Source organism: Dysidea avara, chromosome 4, assembly GCF_963678975.1.
Source record: "Dysidea avara chromosome 4, odDysAvar1.4, whole genome shotgun sequence".
Taxonomy (NCBI): domain Eukaryota; kingdom Metazoa; phylum Porifera; class Demospongiae; order Dictyoceratida; family Dysideidae; genus Dysidea; species Dysidea avara.
In genome coordinates, this window is record NC_089275.1 from 16,333,053 (window position 1) to 16,354,237 (window position 21,185).

The 21,185-nt window shown below is 37.8% G+C and overlaps 2 protein-coding genes across 2 annotated transcripts in view; one reads left to right on the plus strand and one right to left on the minus strand.

Annotated features, from left to right (window-relative positions):
• The window catches only part of LOC136253309 (uncharacterized), a 154,225-nt gene that overhangs the window by 87,784 nt on the left and 45,256 nt on the right, over nucleotides 1–21,185 (minus strand). The gene's annotated exons all lie outside the window — the stretch shown is intronic.
• The window catches only part of LOC136254274 (mucolipin-3-like), a 49,314-nt gene continuing 33,878 nt past the window's right edge, over nucleotides 5,750–21,185 (plus strand). The window contains exon 1 of the mRNA XM_066046942.1: nucleotides 5,750–7,163. Within this exon, the coding sequence (XP_065903014.1) occupies nucleotides 7,119–7,163 (45 nt within the window). The 5' untranslated portion in view covers nucleotides 5,750–7,118. The remainder of the gene's footprint in view (nucleotides 7,164–21,185) is intronic.

Consider the following 21,185-nt stretch of genomic DNA (forward strand, 5'->3'; position numbering starts at 1 on the left):
GTACTAAATCACAATGGTCATGGCTGCTAAATGGAAATGTTAAAAAAGAGATGGAAGCTGCTGTGTTTGCTGCACAAGAGCATGCGGGCTTTATCCACCAATGCCATCAAGGCAAATATCTTTAGGATGCCATGCTCTCAAAAGTGCAGACTGTGTGGATGTGCTGATGAGACTGTAGATCATCTGGTGAGTAGCTGCTCTTATTTAATTCAGAGGGAGTACAAGGTAGGCATGATGCAGTTTCCTCACTTGTTCACTGGAAGTTGGCAAAAGAAATAGGTTTCCTGTTCAGGAATTTTGGTGGAAGCATTCACCTTGTAGTGTTTTGGATATCGAGAACTGTAAGCTGATGTGGGACTTTACAATTGTCACTGATGCATGTATCCACCACAATCGTCCAGACATCACATTTGTAGACAAAAGATCTGATTCAGTGTACCTCATTGATGTGGCTATACCAGGAGACTCTAGACTTTCTTCTAAGACTGTAGAAAAACTAACCAAGTATGTTGAATTAAAGATTGAAATTTCAAGAATGTAGAGACCAAAGAAAGTGTCTGTCATACCAATCAGTATAGGTGCTTTGGGATCAGTACCTGTTGATTTGTCATCATATTTGGGAATGTTGACTCTACCATCCTCATTACTTCTAGATTTCCAAAGAACGGTACCTACTGCTTAGAACCATCTCTATTTTAAGACGATATATGAACATTTGACTGTTTTTATTGTAGCTGTAGTTTTGTCCTGAGTTATTGGTTAGAACTAGGCATGTATTATATACATACGTGTACCAGCATATTTGTGTAATTTTTGCTGAGACAAATATACATAATAATAATAATAATAATAACATTTGTATGGAAGTTGGACCCACTAAATGTAATGTTGTGCCTATCCTAAGGGGACAAATGGGAGCTGCTAATGATATTGCTTTGCCATCAGGTGGGATGATTCAACACCTTTCCCCACTAGACACTTATAGATATTTGGGCATCCTTGAGTCCAGTTCCTTTAAACACAACCAAATGAAGATTGTTTTACATAAAGAATATAAGCGCCGTGTTAGGAAGCTACTTCACACTGACTTATATAGCAGAAACCTGATTTTAGCAATTAATGCCTTTGCTGTTTCTTTGATGAGGTATTCGGGTGGCATTATTAAATGGTCACAGTCTGATTTAAGAGCTTTGGATATCGAAACTAGAAAATTACTGACTATGCATGGTAGTTTTGCAATGAAAAGTGATGTAGATTGTCTTTATTATGTTCCACGGAGGCTTGGTGGCAGGGGTCTTATTTCTGTCACTTTTGATGTTGAACCTGAAAGATGAAATCTATCCTCTTATGAGATGATCCTTATATAAAGTTGGTTGCTGGAGATTATGTTAAGTTCCAAGAGGATGGGAGAGCTTACAAACAGATGCATATGATTGGTAATATAAATTCTTGGAGAGATAAACCTCTACATGGTCAATTTATAAGAGAAACATCCAATCAAGTCTGTACTAAATCACAATGGTCATGGCTGCTAAATGGAAATGTTAAAAAAGAGATGGAAGCTGCTGTGTTTGCTGCACAAGAGCATGCGGGCTTTATCCACCAATGCCATCAAGGCAAATATCTTTAGGATGCCATGCTCTCAAAAGTGCAGACTGTGTGGATGTGCTGATGAGACTGTAGATCATCTGGTGAGTAGCTGCTCTTATTTAATTCAGAGGGAGTACAAGGTAGGCATGATGCAGTTTCCTCACTTGTTCACTGGAAGTTGGCAAAGGAAATAGGTTTCCTGTTCAGGAATTTTGGTGGAAGCATTCACCTTGTAGTGTTTTGGATTGCGAGAACTGTAAGCTATTGTGGGACTTTACAATTGTCACTGATGCATGTATCCACCACAATTGTCCAGACATCACATTTGTAGACAAAAGATCTGATTCAGTGTACCTCATTGATGTGGCTATACCGGGAGACTCTAGACTTTCTTCTAAGATTGTAGAAAAACTAACCAAGTATGTTGAATTAAAGATTGAAATTTCAAGAATGTAGAGACCAAAGAAAGTGTCTGTCATACCAATCAGTATAGGTGCTTTGGGATCAGTACCTGTTGATTTGTCATCATATTTGGGAATGTTGACTCTACCATCCTCATTACTTCTAGATTTCCAAAGAACGGTACCTACTGCTTAGAACCATCTCTATTTTAAGACGATATATGAACATTTGACTGTTTTTATTGTAGCTGTAGTTTTGTCCTGAGTTATTGGTTAGAACTAGGCATGTATTATATACATACGTGTACCAGCATATTTGTGTAATTTTTGCCGAGACAAATATACATAATAATAATAATAATAACATTTGTATGAAAGTTGGACCCACTAAATGTAATGTTGTGCCTATCCTAAGGGGACAAATGGGAGCTGCTAATGATATTGCTTTGCCATCAGGTGGGATGATTCAACACCTTTCCCCACTAGACACTTATAGATATTTGGGCATCCTTGAGTCTGGTTCCTTTAAACACAACCAAATGAAGATTGTTTTACATAAAGAATATAAGCGCCGTGTTAGGAAGCTACTTCACACTGACTTATATAGCAGAAACCTGATTTTAGCAATCAATGCCTTTGCTGTTTCTTTGATGAGGTATTCGGGTGGCATTATTAAATGGTCACAGTCTGATTTAAGAGCTTTGGATATCGAAACTAGAAAATTACTGACTATGCATGGTAGTTTTGCAATGAAAAGTGATGTAGATTGTCTTTATTATGTTCCACGGAGGCTTGGTGGCAGGGGCCTTAGTTCTGTCACTTTTGCTGTTGAACCTGAAAGATGAAATCTATCCTCTTATGAGATGATCCTTATATAAAGTTGGTTGCTGGAGATTATGTTAAGTTCCAAGAGGATGGGAGAGCTTACAAACAGATGCATATGATTGGTAATATAAATTCTTGGAGAGATAAACCTCTACATGGTCAATTTATAAGAGAAACATCCAATCAAGTCTGTACTAAATCACAATGGTCATGGCTGCTAAATGGAAATGTTAAAAAAGAGATGGAAGCTGCTGTGTTTGCTGCACAAGAGCATGCGGGCTTTATCCACCAATGCCATCAAGGCAAATATCTTTAGGATGCCATGCTCTCCAAAGTGCAGACTGTGTGGATGTGCTGATGAGACTGTAGATCATCTGGTGAGTAGCTGCTCTTATTTAATTCAGAGGGAGTACTAGGGTAGGCATGATGTAGTTTCCTCACTTGTTCACTGGAAGTTGGCAAAGGAAATAGGTTTCCTGTTCAGGAATCTTGGTGGAAGCATTCATCTTGTAGTGCTTTGGATATCGAGAACTGTAAGCTGATGTGGGACTTTACAATTGTCACTGATGCATGTATCCACCACAATTGTTCAGACCTCACATTTGTAGACAAAAGATCTGATTCAGTGTACCTCATTGATGTGGCTATACCGGGAGACTCTAGACTTTCTTCTAAGACTGTAGAAAAACTAACCAAGTATGTTGAATTAAAGCTTGAAATTTCAAGAATGTAGAGACCAAAGAAAGTGTCTGTCATACCAATCATTATAGGTGCTTTGGGATCCGTACCTGTTGATTTGTCATCATAATTATTTGGGAATGTTGTCTCTACCATTCTCATTACTTCTAGATTTCCAAAGAACGGTAGCTACTGTTTAGAACCACCTCTATTTTAAGAAATTATCATACAGTACAATATAGTGCAGTACATAAGCCCTTAAAATTGACATAATCGTTCACTTTTTGATAAAAGCACCAATTTTTTTACAGGGTATATGGAATGTGCACTAAGTGTTTTAAGAAGGGGAGGCATGTAAAAAGTCCTCAGGAACACCCCTTTTTGCACCCTGACAAGAAATCCATTTGTTACTATTAAAAATCAATCATGTTTCTATCAAGTTAACTGCTGGGCCTAGTATCATAGTAGTACAAAGCATACAGCTGGGATATAATAGCCTATTAGTAATCTATAAAAAAACAAATAGTTTTCTCACCTAGGCAGTAAAAAAAATCACTAAAATTTACATTTGCAGGGATTCTGTTAAAGTTTTGGACCTTCAATGCTGACGATTGTGTAGTACTATGTACAAGGATCATCCTGATGTGTATTGTTTCTTTATTAAAGGGGTATAACAAAAGTTATTTAATGCTAAAGTCACAGGTGGATATCTCAACAGAAAACCATGAACTACAGCAGTTCACTTATCAAGCACAGAGCTTGAACAAAAGGTCCCTTGTCCTTATACTGGGCACCATATGAAAGGTAATTAAATTTCTAGTTTCATGAAGGCAGTTGCAAGTTGTTTCAACATCTTGTTCTCAAGTTACAGTGCTTTCAATTCAGTGTGATATAGCATAAGTAAGAAAAGTACACAGATGAATATTAAGGTATTTCTTAGTGCTGTGATAATGCTCAAAATAAGCATAAAGGAGCTGGGTTCCAATGAAGTGAGATTTTGAGCACTAAGAAGTACCTTATGACACATCCTTGTGCTTTTCTTGCTTATACTATATTACACTGAATTGAAAGTGCTGTAACTTGAAACAACCAGGAGTTGGCGGCACAACAGGTAATCCTAAGGCTAGGCTGCAGCACATGTTGCTATCAGACCTTCAGTGCTGGTCACTGTAAAGTGCTAATAATAATAATAATAACATATTTCAAACAGCTGAAACCACTCCGTAATATCTCCAGTGGAGAACGGCTTCGGAATACTGATGTGTCTCTCTGCCATTAGAACCGGCCTCTGCTACCAATGTAACAATCTTTAATAACACTCTGAATAGCACTCACACTACAGTCGTAAGCACGTGTACAATCTCGAATGTTCCATACATATATATTCTCTAATTATAGATGCGAACTATTACAACTATTGGTGTGTGCATAATATACATAGTCATAGCTACTGTAGTTACGTACCTAAAATCACAACACTTCAAACTTAGCGGCCCTAGCCTCAATCTATGAATTAGTAATATGCACCTTTATATGCACCCATTCATCCATTGCTTGCAAATCAACTATTTCCATCTGGCTTATTCTATAAAATGCAAGAGGAAAAGCTTCTTAGCTATTTATTTATTTATTTATTTATTCAGCAGGACCCTCCAGGGGTATAATGCTGATGTGCAATTACATGTGTACAATTTCAATTAGTTACTTAACTATATAAGTATGTACAATTACGACAAGTTACTTAATTATATACATATGTACAATTACAATAATAAACTATAAAAATATATACAATTACGATAAGTTACTTAACTATATACATAGAAGGGGCTAATTTTTGCTTAAATTCTTCAACACAGTCAGTCTCAATAATCTCAGCATCTATTCTATTCCATTCTGGTACAGTTCTTGGGGGGAAGGAATATTTATATTCATCAATTCTTAGTTGGTAAGGTACTGTTTAAAGTTGTGTGAGTGTCGGGTCCGTAATACAGTAGATTTAAATGGGAGATAACAGTTCGGTATAATTAATAAATCATGTAGTACTTTATATAGTAAAACTAGTCTAGCTGATTTGCGACGTTCTTGTAGTGTAGGCCATTGCAAGTTTTCAAGGATGTTAGTGATGCTATTGAGCTTACGAAATGAAAAATGACGTAATGTATGGGAAATTACCTTCATTGTGTGGACCGCGATACTAACTGACGTTTATCTGCTATAAAATCGTCTACGCTACTGATTTCGTGGACTCAAGCGCCCAATAACGCTGCAACAATGGAAAGTGACTATAAATTATCTGATGATAAGCCGAGCTACCTTGCCAGGATCTTGACTGGTTTACGCACGTATACAATTGGTTCGTGTAATTATTCGTTTTGCCAAAGTGGTGGCACCAACAACCCCGAAGAGGACATACAGCTGAAGGCACTTACAATGAAGCTAAATGTCAAAGATAATATGCGCGGTGATAGGGAGGAGGAGGAGTGGAAAAGAAGAGCTGGTCGAGCGGATATGGAGATGAAGAAGCGAATTAGTTATCATTGTAAGAGCTCACTCTAGTTGGTCCACAGTCTCTAGTGGGGTTCCCCAAGGTTCAGTCGTCCTTGGCCCCATGCTCTTTCTATTATATGTTAATGATATTCCGTTATCTGTGGACAGCCCAATCTTACTATTTGCTGATGATGCCAAGATCTTTCGATCAATTAGATGTGAAGCCGATTACTTACAACTTCAACGGGATATTGATATATTGTTTGAATGGTCGAGAACCTGGTTGCTTAATTTTAATATTAGCAAGTGTTATGTTTTGCATTTAGGTCTCACCCACTCCTATGGAAATTATTGTATTGATGGTAATGTTATAACATCTACTGAGTCAGTCAAAGATTTGGGAATCATCGTTGACTCTTCTCTGAAGTTTCATAACCATACTGCTATAGTAACTGCAAGAGCTAATCGTATACTAGCTGTGATTAATAAATCGTTTGAGTACTTGAACACCAACGTGTTACTCCAACTGTACAAATCCTTTGTTCGTCCCATATTAGAATATGGAAATATTATATGGGGTCCACAGTTCATACTCGATCAGCAGTCAGTTGAAAAAATTCAAAGAAGAGCTACCAAGTTAGTGAGCGAAATTAAAGACTTGCAATATGTTGACAGATTAAACCACCTAAACTTACCATCTCTCAGATATCGACGTCGTAGAGGGGACTTAATTTACACATACAGACTATTTCATAACATGCTGGACATGGATAGCTCATCTTTATTTACCCTTCGATCATCTTCTATAACAAGAGGTCATGATTTAAAGATCTATAAACCACACGCTACCTGCTTGCCACGCCGTCACTTTTATTCAGTAAGAATTATAAATGATTGGAATGGACTCCCATATGACTCAGTTAATGTTCATTCAACCAATTTGTTTAAGACACACCTAGATAGATTTTATTATGATTACCAGTATGATATTGTATAGTTATTTTTGTAGTAGTTTGATTGTATAGATCAGGTTTTTACAGGCTTTGCCTCCTTACCTGTACCCCCAATAATAATAATAATAATAAGAGTGTGATAGAGAAGTGGACAGATGAGAAGAGGAGGAGATTTCCTTGGATGTTAATACTTCATGTGTTACTTCTTGTAATAGTTACTATACAGGTGAACAAACTAATGCATTGATGAAATACGATCACGTTACCCTAACCCTAATTTAACTGACTACTCCTCCTCTGGTCATCCCTTTAAGGGTCATGTTCCAGCATCAGTTGACCTTGCACTGGGGGAGGGGCGTCTTGGGGCCTTTTAAGCCCCATTTCCTTTTTTTTTTCTATTCTGTGTTCTGTAGGCTCTGTTTCAGTAGCTCTGTACACAGTAAATTCAAAAGGATCAATTCAACCTCCATGGGTAAATTTAAACTTCAAACTTTTTTGTTAAAATGACCATATAAAAGTGGTTAGGCCACTCCAAATAAATTCTCTGTTTCCCGTCCTGGACTCAGGCATATTTTCAAGCGGGCGGGCGGGCGGTCCATTTCCATTATTTCATTATAAGCTTTTCAAGCTACTATTTGCCTGGCACAGCCAAAAAGGCTGCATAAAAGCATGCTTAAGCTTGTTCCTTCCTTTGTAAGTTGCAAAAATAACTCAAACGTAAAGTTCGTGCTGACTTGATAGCACTGCTGACACTGTTTCAAGATAGCTTTAACTGAGCCTATCAGTATGCAAGAATAACCAGAAAATAATAGAAGAATACGGAATAATGGAATATTTAGAGCTGGCAGTAACCAGATGCGGGCGGTGGACGGGAAACAGAGAATTTATTTGGAGTGGCCTTATAACTAGGGTTGGCTTTTGGACTAATTCAGTAAAAATAACTAGGGTAGGTCAATATAACTGTTCACGTAGGATGTTGAAATAACTTTTTTGGGTAATTTCAGTGTGTATAGTCATATCTACTATGGCACAGATTAGATGACCAGCTACACGGTTAAATTTACAGTACACTGGCCGTTGTAACATTTGTGTTACATCCCACAATCAAAAGTGAACATGGAGAACATAGGTTTTATATACAAATTGAAAACTCTATAAGATCAGGTATGTTTAAAGTATTAAGATGCAGTATGTAACAATTATTGTGAATATGTGTCATAGATAGATTAATGTATGTTATTACTAATGATGACTGACTTGTTAATTAATGTAAACAAACAAATAAACAAATAATTATTTTGTGACGTGAGTTAATATTACCACAGATGGTTAAAATAACCATGATGGCAAGGTTATTTCAAACACTTGGCTAGAGGTTGAAGAGACTTTAGGGCATCTGGGTAATATAACTATATCTTACAAAGTTAAAATAACCAAGTACATCCTTTGGTCATCACTACCAAAAAATCGGTCATTTGAATTGCAGGTAAAACAACCCAAAAATTTGGGTCATTTGTACCCATTTGAATTTACAGTGTAGGTGCAGGAATAGGCTAAACCCATTTTATAGAACATCTTAGCGTAGAGTAGAGTGTGGTGGATGGGAGTGCCAACTTGGGCCGGTTCTTCTTTCTTTAAAAAAAAAAATGTATTAATCATTAAAAAAAACAAAAAAAACTACTAAGTATATGTTAAAGCATAGCAGCGAGTGCTATATGAAAAATGAAGTACGCGGCGTGCGGTCAAGATGCTAATAAAGCTCGAGGCAAAGCCGTCAGGAGTACCACTCAGTCTGCTGTCATATCTTCTGCTTCTTCTCAGGCTGGGGTGGCCGCTGCTGTTGGTGAGATAGCTAAGGACAACCAATACCAAGACATTGAAAATGATAATGGAGGAGATTTTATCCCTCTTGTATGTGAGACCTTTGGTGTTTGGTCACCATACGCCCTAACAATTTTAGGATCCATAGCTGACAGAACAACTGTTAGAAACGGTTTACCTTGAAAGTTTGCTAGGCGCCAACTTCTCCAGCAACTGTCTGTGACTTTGTGGAGGTACAATGCTGCAGGTTCGAAGCTACCTAGGTCCAGTCATGGATTTTTTCTCCTTTCTCCAACTTTTCAAACACACTTTATGTAGCTAAAGTCTTTGAGCAGGCTGTAGGACCAGGTGTCCTACAGACCTTCAGCACTTGTGTTGTAAAGCATTAATAAATAAACCAGTGTCCATTAGGTTCTACTTGGGGTACTTAGAAATATTGAGTTACTCTCTAGAATTCCTATGGATATAATTACATGAAAATAACAAGGAGAAAACATCCTGACCACCTGGTAGACTCCTGTAAGCGTTCGAGCGTAAATCGGATGGCTGCAGGTTCGAGTCTACCTAGGTCCAGTCATGGATTTTTCTCCTTTCTCCAACTTTTCAAACACACCTTATGTAGCTAAAGTCTTTGAGCAGGCTGTAGGACCAGGTGTCCTACAGACCCTCAGCACTTGTGCTGTAAAGCATTAATAAATAATAAATTTAAAAAAATAAAAATGCAAAAATGATACTCCGCCAGTATTTTTTTTTCCGGCCCTAATGGCACTCCCATCCTCCCCGATCTCTAGCTAGAAGTTAAACCTAATTTAATTTATAAATGACAAAAAGCAGCTAAACCTACTGAATCCGCCAGTATTCGCTTACTGCTGAGGACGAATTTCCTGACTTTGACATTGGTTAAGTTAAGTACGTAGGTAGTAATAAGTATATAGTTAGGTAATAAGTAGGGCTCAAACGAATAGCCGATTATTCGTATTAATATTCGTTGGCATAGTATTCGAATAATAAAATTAACCCCCGAATATTCGCACATGATCGTTATACAATGGCACGTGATTAGCTGTAAGCAATTAAGGAAGCGGAGACGATGCTATTGAAGGAAAGAATGGTGGTGAAGAAGCGAACAGTAGAAATAGCATTAGGCAGCCACTAATTTGTGAAGATGTACTAATGCTGTGGCAGATCGCCGTAAGCACAAGACTTCATATGGATTCATGGTTTACTCCAGATACTTCTACTTTGTTATAAACACTTTCCATCACAATATCGCTGCGGTAATCCTTTCAGAAAGGGCACTATGCTACCCTTTTCTTCTCAGTAAGTTATTCATACGAAGCCACAAACTTGTTTGTGGTTCTTTATAGGTTTCTTGGTAGTGGCCACCTTAATTACTGGATTGCATTCATAGCAATGAAACCTTACACCGAATATTCGAGTATTCGGACAATAGTTGAGTAAATATTCGAATACAGAAAGCTACTATTCGTTTGAGCCTTAGTAATAAGTAGTAGTATGGTGTAGTTTTCAGTATGTACGTGTGTTATGTCCTCAGTTTCCGTATACATAAAAAAAGCATTTAGGCCTTAAAAAAGTCGAGTGCTTTATTAGCATCGAGGCCAAGCTCCGAGTACTTAATTTTTCATATAGCACGAGCAAGGCTATGCTTTAAATGATTTATGGAACTTTCTAGTCGTGTAGCTTCACAATACACTAGGACTCGTAATTAACAAACGTTGCACGAACTATTAGCAGCCTGAACGCACACAAACTAGTTTAATAAAGTAACTCACGCTCGATATATTTTTCAAAACTCGATAATTCGATACGATACATCATGTGATCTGAATTAATTTTAAAATGTCTTTTAGCTTGTTTAATAGTTAATTGTAACTTTCCATTACCTTCAGCAATTTTCTAATTACTGTTACTCTTGTGTATGTGGACGGGAAACCCCCATTGTGTATAGCCATAGCTACCTAATATCAAATTTTGTGAGAAAACTAGCAATTTACACGTGCAAATTAATGTTACAATATCGTATCGAAAAGTATCTATATCGGTCAATTTTAGTCAATATCGTATCTATATCATATCCTTCTGAAGACCCTGGTATCGCCCATCACTAGACGTTCATCGCGTCATTTGGCAGGTTTTGCTCGCAACCCACAATTGATTCTATTGTGAGTCACATGGTGAAGTATTTCCGTGATATCTCCAAGACTTGTTCGTTTACATTAACAAATGTAACAGCAACGTTACCTTCTCCCACCCATCATCGAATCATTTAGGTATGTCTATAAAAGCAACCCAGTGGTAGAACTCGTATTGGCTGGGGTGATTGATCACTTAGCACGGTGAGGCTATCAGCCTTCACCAGCTTGGGTGACTAGTCGTACTAGCGCGAGCCCCGTAGGCTATTAGCCTACATTAAGGCACGTGGGAAACTGCGCTTTATTGCCCACAAAGAGAGCTTTATTGCACCGCAAAGAGTGCTTTATTGAACGAATAAAGCACTCTTTGCAGTGCAATAAAGCATTCTTTGTGGTCGATGAAACAGTTGGCCGGCTGAGAGTGTACTTTATGAAATTTAAAGTACACTTTTCCTTTGATCTCGCCCACGCAAAGCTCTATAAGTTAACTTATAACCTAATCTGACATGATAGTGTTTTATCATTGATCCCAAATTAGTATGAATGCTGAGAAATCTTGGGGTGAATTGACTGGCTATGGGTCCGAATTTTTTCACGTTTTAACATGTTTCTGACTCCCTGTATTGGCTTTAAGCCATATACAGCTCTCTATGTTAAACCAAATTGCTAACTATTATAAGTGTACCAGGACTGTACCATCTCAAGAACTTTCCCTTATCACACAGTACGATACTACTATATAGGTATGGTCCATGGGATAATATCATCCAAAAACCACCCTCAAATTTCTCTGATGGCGATGGGACAGTATTGGTTAGGTAAAACTAAGCCCAAACAAGTTTTCAAATCGACCCGAAATGCTTTCAACAAGTTGCTACGGAATTTTAATAAATATGTATTCAATGGAATTTTCTACTGACTGACTGAATAACTGACTGATACCTTCAAACAAGTGTAACTCGATAACGGCAAACGTTATGGGCTTGGGTTTTTCACTGTTCGACGTCACTTCGCCCCGACAGGTGCCTTTTGGCATACCGCAGTACATACAGTGCATTCTTCATGGACTTACCAGTGTCCTCCTTTGTGTCCCATTCATCTTTGCTGACAGCAAAAAGTGTCTATTTGGCAGTAGCACATGATGGCTTCCCTTTGTAATGGAAATCGTCCGTATTTTTCACAATGGCTATTTTGATAGCACTGAGAGGTGCTTTTCAAACAGTTCTTTATTCGTACTGCTGTGTAATGGGTTGAACATAAAGGACAAAGAAGTGTAATGGATACTTCACTTTTCAGATGACAATTGATATAACTGGAGAATGCAAAACCATTTCTTTCATTTGGAATGCGCGGATTGCAGAGGTGCTTTCGAACAGTTCTTGATTCAAACTGCTGTGTAACTCGTTGAACATAGCTGACAACGAAGAGTAATGGATACTTCACTTTTCAGACAATAATTGGGGTGTTTGGCGCCATTTTAAATGTGATATATATGTGTGGGTTCACCAGTCATAATAATTATTTACAAAAAAGTTAACAAACAAGTACACAGAAAAATTTGGAATTTTCAACTAGAAGAGGGACCATAGCACATCGATAAAAAACTACTAAAACAAGCTGGTATAGTGCACGATAATGAATCACAGTAAAACAATAAGAAGTGTTTTATCCCTACTGTGTTCAAGATACCATAATGGAAATGCGTAGTAGGGATACAACACTGTACTTCTTATTGTTTTACTGTGATTTAAAATTGTGCATTACTCCAGCTTATTTCAGTACTTTTTATCAATGTGCTATGGTCTTTGCTCTAGTTGAAAATTCCTAATTTTTCTGTGCACTTGTTTAAGGTGTCAGCTACATGGCTTTTTAGGAGGAGATCTAATAAGAACTGTTGCTGTACAGATATCCAGGATGTGATCATGTATTTCAAGAAGGAATTATGTTAAGGAAGTGTATCATTACTATATATTCATTCTACTAAGAATAGTGATGCATGATTACCCACGCAATCATTCCATCCATTCGTTGTTATGGTTAAAATGACTATATATCCTGTGTTATACATTTAACAATTTTTTGTACAGTATGGTCCATTTATAACTTCACACATGCGTGACATTTTTGGCATAGCACCACACAGCACCATGGCACTTGCCACAGAACATTGTTGTGTGGTCCGCGCTAGGTTTGTTGCGCCTACGCCAAGTTTGCATCGTGGCACACACGTGTGGTGTGCCACGCATGGCCCTCACTGGCTGTAATGCAGGCTGTCAACCATGCATGTACAGTTGTATAAACAACAAACTCTACAGTACATGTAGTTACGTGTCATTTTTTTTCTTTACTGAGCAGTCAGCCCTGCTGGTGTGCTGTTCAGGAAAACAAAAAGTACACTAATTATCGAAAACAATTGCCTAATTACAAGTCAAGTAATGTTGTTGCAAAAGTGATGTAAATAATTCAGAACCAGTTGTTTCGATGATAGTGGGTGGTAAGGTGTTCCATTCTTTTATAGTCCTTGAAAAATAACTGTTTTGATGAGATCTTGTGGACGATGTTGGTATGATGAAATGTAGTGGGTGGTATGACCTGGTTGTTCTCATTGATGGAAAGTAATATGACGGGATGGAGATAGCAAGCTGATGATTCAGTACCCTGCAAAAATTTACAGTCTGGATATCTTGCAACAGATCTCAAGAGATGTTCAAGATAATTCACTCATCATTGCTGAGACTGAGCTAAATCTGCTGTAGTCATTATAAATCCATCACTGTACCTTTTCTAATTGCTTTTTTTTCTTCGATTCATTAATTAGCTTTATAGTGCAATGTTACAAGTGTACATGGTTGCACAACAATAAAAGTGAGTTTGTCCACAGTTGCACTAAAGGTAATCTGGTAATACCAGACCCATAACTTAAATTAAATACTTATCATCACTTATATAATTACAATTAGCTGCTAAGTGTATCAAAGTTGGGTGTCTTGGGATGTTTGGAGCAGATGTTACAAAAATGGAAACTATGCTGGTTGTCTGGATTGAAGTTTCTCATAAAATACTGCCATAGGATCTTAGTTAGTTGAAATTTAATGGTAACAAAGGGTTGAGTTAAGTCAATTACTGTTAAGCTGTTGAAAGTTCGAGGAAGTCTCTCAAGAGCAGTGATATCTTGGATAAGGTAGGGATGCCACAATGGGGAACAATACAGTAGCTGGGACTTTACTAGTACTATGTACAGAGTTTGTTTAGTTGTAGTGTTAATAGAATGGCTAAATGTATGTCTAAGCAATCCTAGGGTTCAATAAGCTTTGGATGAAATGTGGTGATAGTGGTTTCTCCAAGACAGGTCAGTGGATAGAATGATACCAAGGTCACGATGGGTGTTGCTAGATATTATCAAGGAATCGTCAATGTTGTAAGAAGTAGGGAACTTTGTATTGAAGGAGAGGAGAATAAATTTCTTAGTGTTAAAAGATAAGTTTGAGTCTCAAGACCAGTCACATAAGGAGTTGAGGTCATCCTGGAGTTTGATAGAATCCAGTAGTTCAAAAATGAGTTTGTAGCATTTAGTGACATCTGCAAAAGATAAAGCATTGGAGTGATGAATGGATAGATACAACATCATTAATGTAAACTAAGAAAAAAAGTGGACCAAGGATGCTCCCCTGGGGCACACCTGATAAAACTGGAAGTAGAGTTGAGTAGGAACATTGAGCCATGCACATTGGTATCTGTTATAGAGATATGATTTGAACCACCACCACAGGTTGCCAGTAATGCCAATTTGCCACAATTTTACAAGTATTTCATTGTGAGAAACACGGTCAAAAGCTTTAGAAAAATCTAAATAGATTACATCTATTTGGGTTTTTTGGGCTCATAAATATCTTTGAGGAAGATACGAAGTTGTTGCAAAGTTGAGCACACTTTCATGAATCCAAATTGTGAGGTAGAGATACGACTAGAAATATGTTCAAGTAATTTGGACACAATGCAGAGTAGGGATATAGGTCTATAATTTGTAACACAATTTTTGTTGTCAGCTTTGAAAATAGAGGTGATGCAATGTATCTGCCATTCCAGGGCCGGAGGAGCTGGTCCAGTTGAGCCGGACCAATAATTTTGGTGTTCAATCAAGCTAAAGCTATTTCAACCATTTACTTAAATCCCAGCTTCCATTCGCGCATGCAATCAGTGGATGACCTTACACACATGCATATTTACTGATGTTATATCAGAGGTATGGTGCAACTAGCTGTTTATTCAACCTAACCAAAGCACAAAAGTGCTCCACTTACTGTAGCATCACACTCCTGTAAGCAGCAAACAACATGTTATTACAGTAGGGATGTCAAAACCCTGCAAAAATTATGGAATTTCTTCTCCCATAAAATTCATTAAAAAGTGGCACAATGAATTGCGCATCCTTCAGACAGTTTAGGCACTAGAATTTTTCGTTTCATAGTGATTAACTGGTCAAGGTAGTGCTCTTCTGGTGAGTTTCCCCATGATTAGAGTAGCTAGGTGCATGTGTTAGCCCCAATGTTAGTTCCTTGCCTAGAAAATGTATGGAAGATGACAACAGGCTAATTTTGTCAATCGCCATGTACAACAGTATTCCAGTTAATCAATAGGTTGGTTTTCAGTTAGCGCAAGATTCAACTTGAATACCTGTATTAATTTCCTGGACATTCTATGCAATTGACAATACAAAGTGATGTAATCACTCACATGTCGCTTGTTTTTGTTTTGTGTCATGGCTTCCAATGGTGTTCAATAGAGAAGTCTGGAGAACCACCTATTTGTTTATTTAACAATTGCTGGCTACCACAAAAGCAAATGTCGGAAACAAATCTATCAATTTGCAGCATTTTTCGAGCTCTACAAGATGCCATTGCTAAAACATGCATTTGTCAAACTTTTAAAATCTGTTTGACATCCCTAAATTTACAGTAATCGATTGTGGGATCTAGCTAATCATCACGTGTGCTGACTGTGTCAGATTCTAATATTCATGCAAGTATCCCTTAGTACACGTATCTTCAAAGGCATCACACAAATAATTCTTTGTTCTCATTAGATATTAGATCATGCACCTGCAGAACAGCACCGTCATGAAGGGAAGGCCACAGTCAGACTGTAGGATATTGACTAATAACACATTCCTACCTATTAATTAATACATCATGTGACTGTACTTGTATGGTAGCTATTACCACCTGTCTGTACAAATAGCGTGTCAATATACATCATGATCAGTTATCTAGGCTAACCAACTACCACCTGGGTCGTCACCGGCCCAGGTTCCTACATGGCGCTGCGAGCATAAACGACCTTGGCTGCTGCGAAGGAAAAGTGCTCGTATCAGACGAAGCACTTGTGTATCAGACCCCAGGCAACAGCGTTCGTCCGACCACAGGGTGTACGGTAGACTTCACCAAGCAAGAGCTACCCAGTTTCTTCGTACCCTCCTATCACAGGATACACAGGGATAACCAAGTGTCGCGTAAACAACCTAGGCGTGACTCAAGCACACCTAACAGCCTCGACGATAGCCTACATACCTACTGATGAGTCCCACGAGAGAAGGACAGAAATAACTCCTGACCATGCAACGAAGAAGAGAACATCGATTAATAGAGCCCCCACCCACCAGAATGACAGCTAAGAGAACTATTCTACGCAACATCACGTCCCTTACGACAGTCAATGGGCTAGCGGCAACCAGGCACGACATCCTCAGCAAGCAGGATCGCCAGGGACACCAGAATCGCCGCCCAGTTTGTGGAGATTCCTCGAGTCCAGTCTACGTCTATTTCGAAGACCATGCAAGACCTATCCTTCCGGTAGAGGTCAGCCTTATCACTTACCTTTCCACCCCGCCATGGGGGAGGAGGAGGATGAACAGGAAACTTGAGGGGGAGATGTAGGATATTGACTAATCACACATTCCTACCTATTAATTAATACATCATGTGACTGTACTTGTATGGTAGCTATTACCACCTGTCTGTACAAATAGCGTATCAATATACATCATGATCAGTTATCTAGGCTAACCAACTACCACCTGGGTCGTCACCGGCCCAGATTCCTACACAGACTAGGCACCTTATTCCACAGCTGGGAACAGTAGATCCATACTACTATCCTTGAACTTATCAATTTCTGACTGTCTGGATCAACTTGAAACGAACCATGACTTGACGTATGAGCTTCATCATCAGTGATCATCCTGGCAGGCTTTCAGTCTGCAGCAGAGTGTAGCTACTGTAGGCTACCATTTCAGGGAATTTCACAATGCGGTATCCTGACTTCAACTACTAACTTGTCTCTGAAAGTTTTTCCATACCATACTCGATCATACTGCTGTACTGGTGCCATCTTTACATTTCTTCACCTTGTGATTTCTACTAGTATACGTGTATTTATGGGTCATGATTCGCACACACACTTTACATGTGGTAACTAAATTATGGGTTGTGCTAAACTATGGCTCGTGCTAATTATGGTGTCAAAGCTTGTTAGGTATGACGTTGGACCTTCTGTTTTTCAAAGTTATCCTGCACTGCCAGATACACCAAATCACCCACTTTCATCGTTTAATTTTCCACAACGTGAATTTGGGAAGAAACAAGTTGTCAAGCATTCTTGCCAGTTGTAATGGTTTTCTAATTGAAAATGGCTGCATTATGATGAGGATGATTACGTGGTGTTTTGCCACTTTTGTGTTACAGCACTAGTGAAAAGGACAGTTAAGTGAATTAAGGAAGAAGCTGCCTTTGTATCTAAGGATATAGTAACTGGAAAGATGTTATTGTAAACATGAAGGATCCGACTGCCATAAGAGTGTCGTTGAAGCAATAGTAACACTGCCATCGCAGTGTAAAGACATTGGAGAGCAATTATCCAAGCAAGATTCTTCTGACAAACAAGACAATCAACGATGCTTGCTAAAGGTGATTTTGAATGTAAGATTTTTAGCACGACAAGGTTCATTAAAAAAAGGAAATAAGAAAAAATATTGTGCATTGTTATTGTATTGATTTCACTGTGTCTTACACAGGATGGCCTTCACTCACTATCAAAGTGTTCCGTGGAGGACTGGAAGGAGACTTCAGTTCACCTCAGCTACAGATTTTATGGATACTCTACACCTGCATTATTAAATACTGTATATGTATTGCCATTGCTATATTACTAGTTAATAGAGAGAAATATGTGCAAGTACAAGTATAGTAGAATTCAACACTTAAAGAAAAGTTACACGTGAGCTAAATGGGTTAATGCGGTTCATCTCGTGCGAGATCCCGTGTTGACAAATGCAAGCTCCAGAAAAAAATTATGCAAGTTTTTATGGCCCACTGGTGAGTAAATTAAGCCTCCAATGGATAAATCCTGGGAAACAGCTTGTTCGCCTGTTCACAGGGAGTACAAAAACCTTTGTTTCATCTCCATACATGAAAGGATTTCAAAGTTACAGACGTTTGTTTACACTGCGGTGACGAAAGATTTACCGACGACCGTTTTGTTCAGTGAAGTTGCCTTCCTTCTCGAACACAGAACATACCTTGGGAAAACTATACCTTAGTGGATGCACAGATTCATGGCGAACACAATGAGCCAAGATTCAATTCATACGCCATTGTATCAGTAAGTTACCGTACGCAAGGAAATTTTGACGTCAAAAACTTTGACGAATTTGACGAATCGGTTTAATTCGTCAAATTTTTATAAGCGCCCTTAAAAGTATAGGTTTTGCCTACAATTTCTTTATTTTCGTCAACATTTTATTCGTCAAATCTGCTGAAGTCTGAATTCGTCAATTTTTTTTTTACGTCTAAATTTCCTTGCATACGGTATGATGGTTTTTTTTTTTTTTTTTTGATGGTTTATGTAAGCACCTGTAGATTCTTTTCTCGATAGCTTCTGTACATATCAATTTATTTGCTCGTCCCGTTGTCTAATGCTGTATTTCCAACGCTACTTAACTTATGAAGCTGAAACTTAGCTAGTCCATTCCTCTGTCCCTATAGAAAACAAAGAACAAATAAAATACATTTTGAAAAATGTGCGGATATTGACAGTTATCTAAAATTAAGTCAATATTCAGAAATCTTTGATGTTATACTGTTATCCTCTGTCTTATTATAGGGAATCAAGCTAGCTGTGATTGTGGGGTTGAATTCTGCCAAACAAACTGTGATTGTGGGATTCAATTTTAATACATCAACAGTAGTTTATTTTTTACTTTTGTAAATGTAGCAATTAAAGTAACATAATTAACACTAGTCTCTTAAAATTGCTATATTAGCAAAAATAAAATCAAACTACTGTTTGATGCATTAAAATTGAATCCCACCATCACAGTTTACTTGGCAAAATTCAATCCCACAATCACAGCTTATTTGGTTCTCTATATAAGAGAAGGGTATAGCAACTAGAAATTTTGCCAATTAGGTGGGTCTACATGCTAAAGTAGAACATATTAGTTATACCACGGGCACTCGTGCTTTGCTTGTATATACACACTCGTACTTGGGCCTGTGGCCCTCGTATTTGTGCGTATATATCAGGCAAAGCACTCTTTCCCGTGGTATAACTATTACATATATATATTCTTAATTGTAAACCTCGTAAATGAGTATAATACAATATATTAAATAATTTCAGCCATTGATTTTAGCATGATCTTGAAATTATCTACTTAGCAATCACAAGGGGGTAATTTGTTCCATTTGCTGATTGATCTGGGGAAGAAACTAAGCTTGTAGGGATTAAAAGCATTACAAATTTTATACTGTTTCCACAAGTGACTCTAGGTGCTATAGTGTGATGTAATCTGGTAAAGGTAATTCGACGATTTTGTTAACAATCTTGAAAAACATAATTAAACGTGGCTTTGGATTGTGAATTCATCATGGCTGACACACTGCTTGATTGGCGGTAGTATGATGTCATAAAACGTGCAGCACATTTTTGAATGGCTTCCAATTTATGGGTGTTATGTTGGGTATATGGTGACCATACAGTAGCTACATAATTTTGTATATAGCTGCTTCTACAAAGCTAGATGTCCAGTTAATAGATTCCTGAACAGGCTATGCAACAAGCAGTGGCCAGCTAATAGTGGATCGTGCTAGCAAGCAAAACATTGTTAACAATGATCCCTTCGGTAATTTCTATAGCTAAGTGTGATGTTTTCTAAATAGACCCTTTGCAAGTGAGCTGCTGCCATAGTAACATCCACCATCTTAGAGTACAATCCATTTTTGCAACCCTGATAGTATTGCTTTCTACAATAGTAAAACAATACCCAGAAAGTATATCTGCTTCTTTGGCATAGACCCAGGCTCTCTCCTATTCTGTAAGGGTTGCACAATGGGTTGTACTCCAAGATGATACATGTTGCTATGGCAGCAGTTCACCTGCAATGAATCTATAGGGGCTCTAATACCGTATGTATAGAAAGATTCATTCTCTGCTGAAAAAACAGTATTGACTATATAGTCTTACATGATTTCCATCCTATAATTCAAGCTTCTGTAACATGTGTACAGTATGTATAATATAGCTATCCAGTGGTTTGATATGACACAGAAATGCTTAAATACTATAAGAGTGGTACAGGGTACACAAAGTGTTCAACAATTAGTCGATGAAGATTGCTGTTTTACGGTGTGTGCATACTGTACCAACACAGTGTTTGACAATTATCACTAGTGCTGTGTCGTTCATTCGTAGTTTATTGCTGTGATTTAACTGTTAACATTAGGATTAATATGGAATGCTTCAAACTGAAAGTCATTGCAGTTATAAAAATGAATTGCATTTGATGAATATGGCCCACTGAGTGAAAACTCAACAAGTTGGCAATTATCTTGAACTTTATTTTATGACTTTTCTGTAGTTTAGAGAAATAAACCAATGTGCTGTTACAGGAAGTTTAATCAACCATATTTAATTCATGAGTACAACAGGCTACAGAGTTGAGGCTTGTGTCATTATATTTATGTTTACCATGAACTGGGGCATTTATCAAGGTACAGTTTTTGGCCCAGTTATATCGACCCATGTTATCAAGCATGCAAGCAAGCTGAAACAGCAATGATAAAGTTATGTTTTACTACAAATTGAAATAAACAAATGCAGATAATTCAATCATGCTTACTTTGATCATACAAATCGAACGAAGATATTCTTATTCTCGATGAAGAGGCAAATGCAGTGATGTATTAAATATGTGACCGGCTAAACAAGATTAACATTAT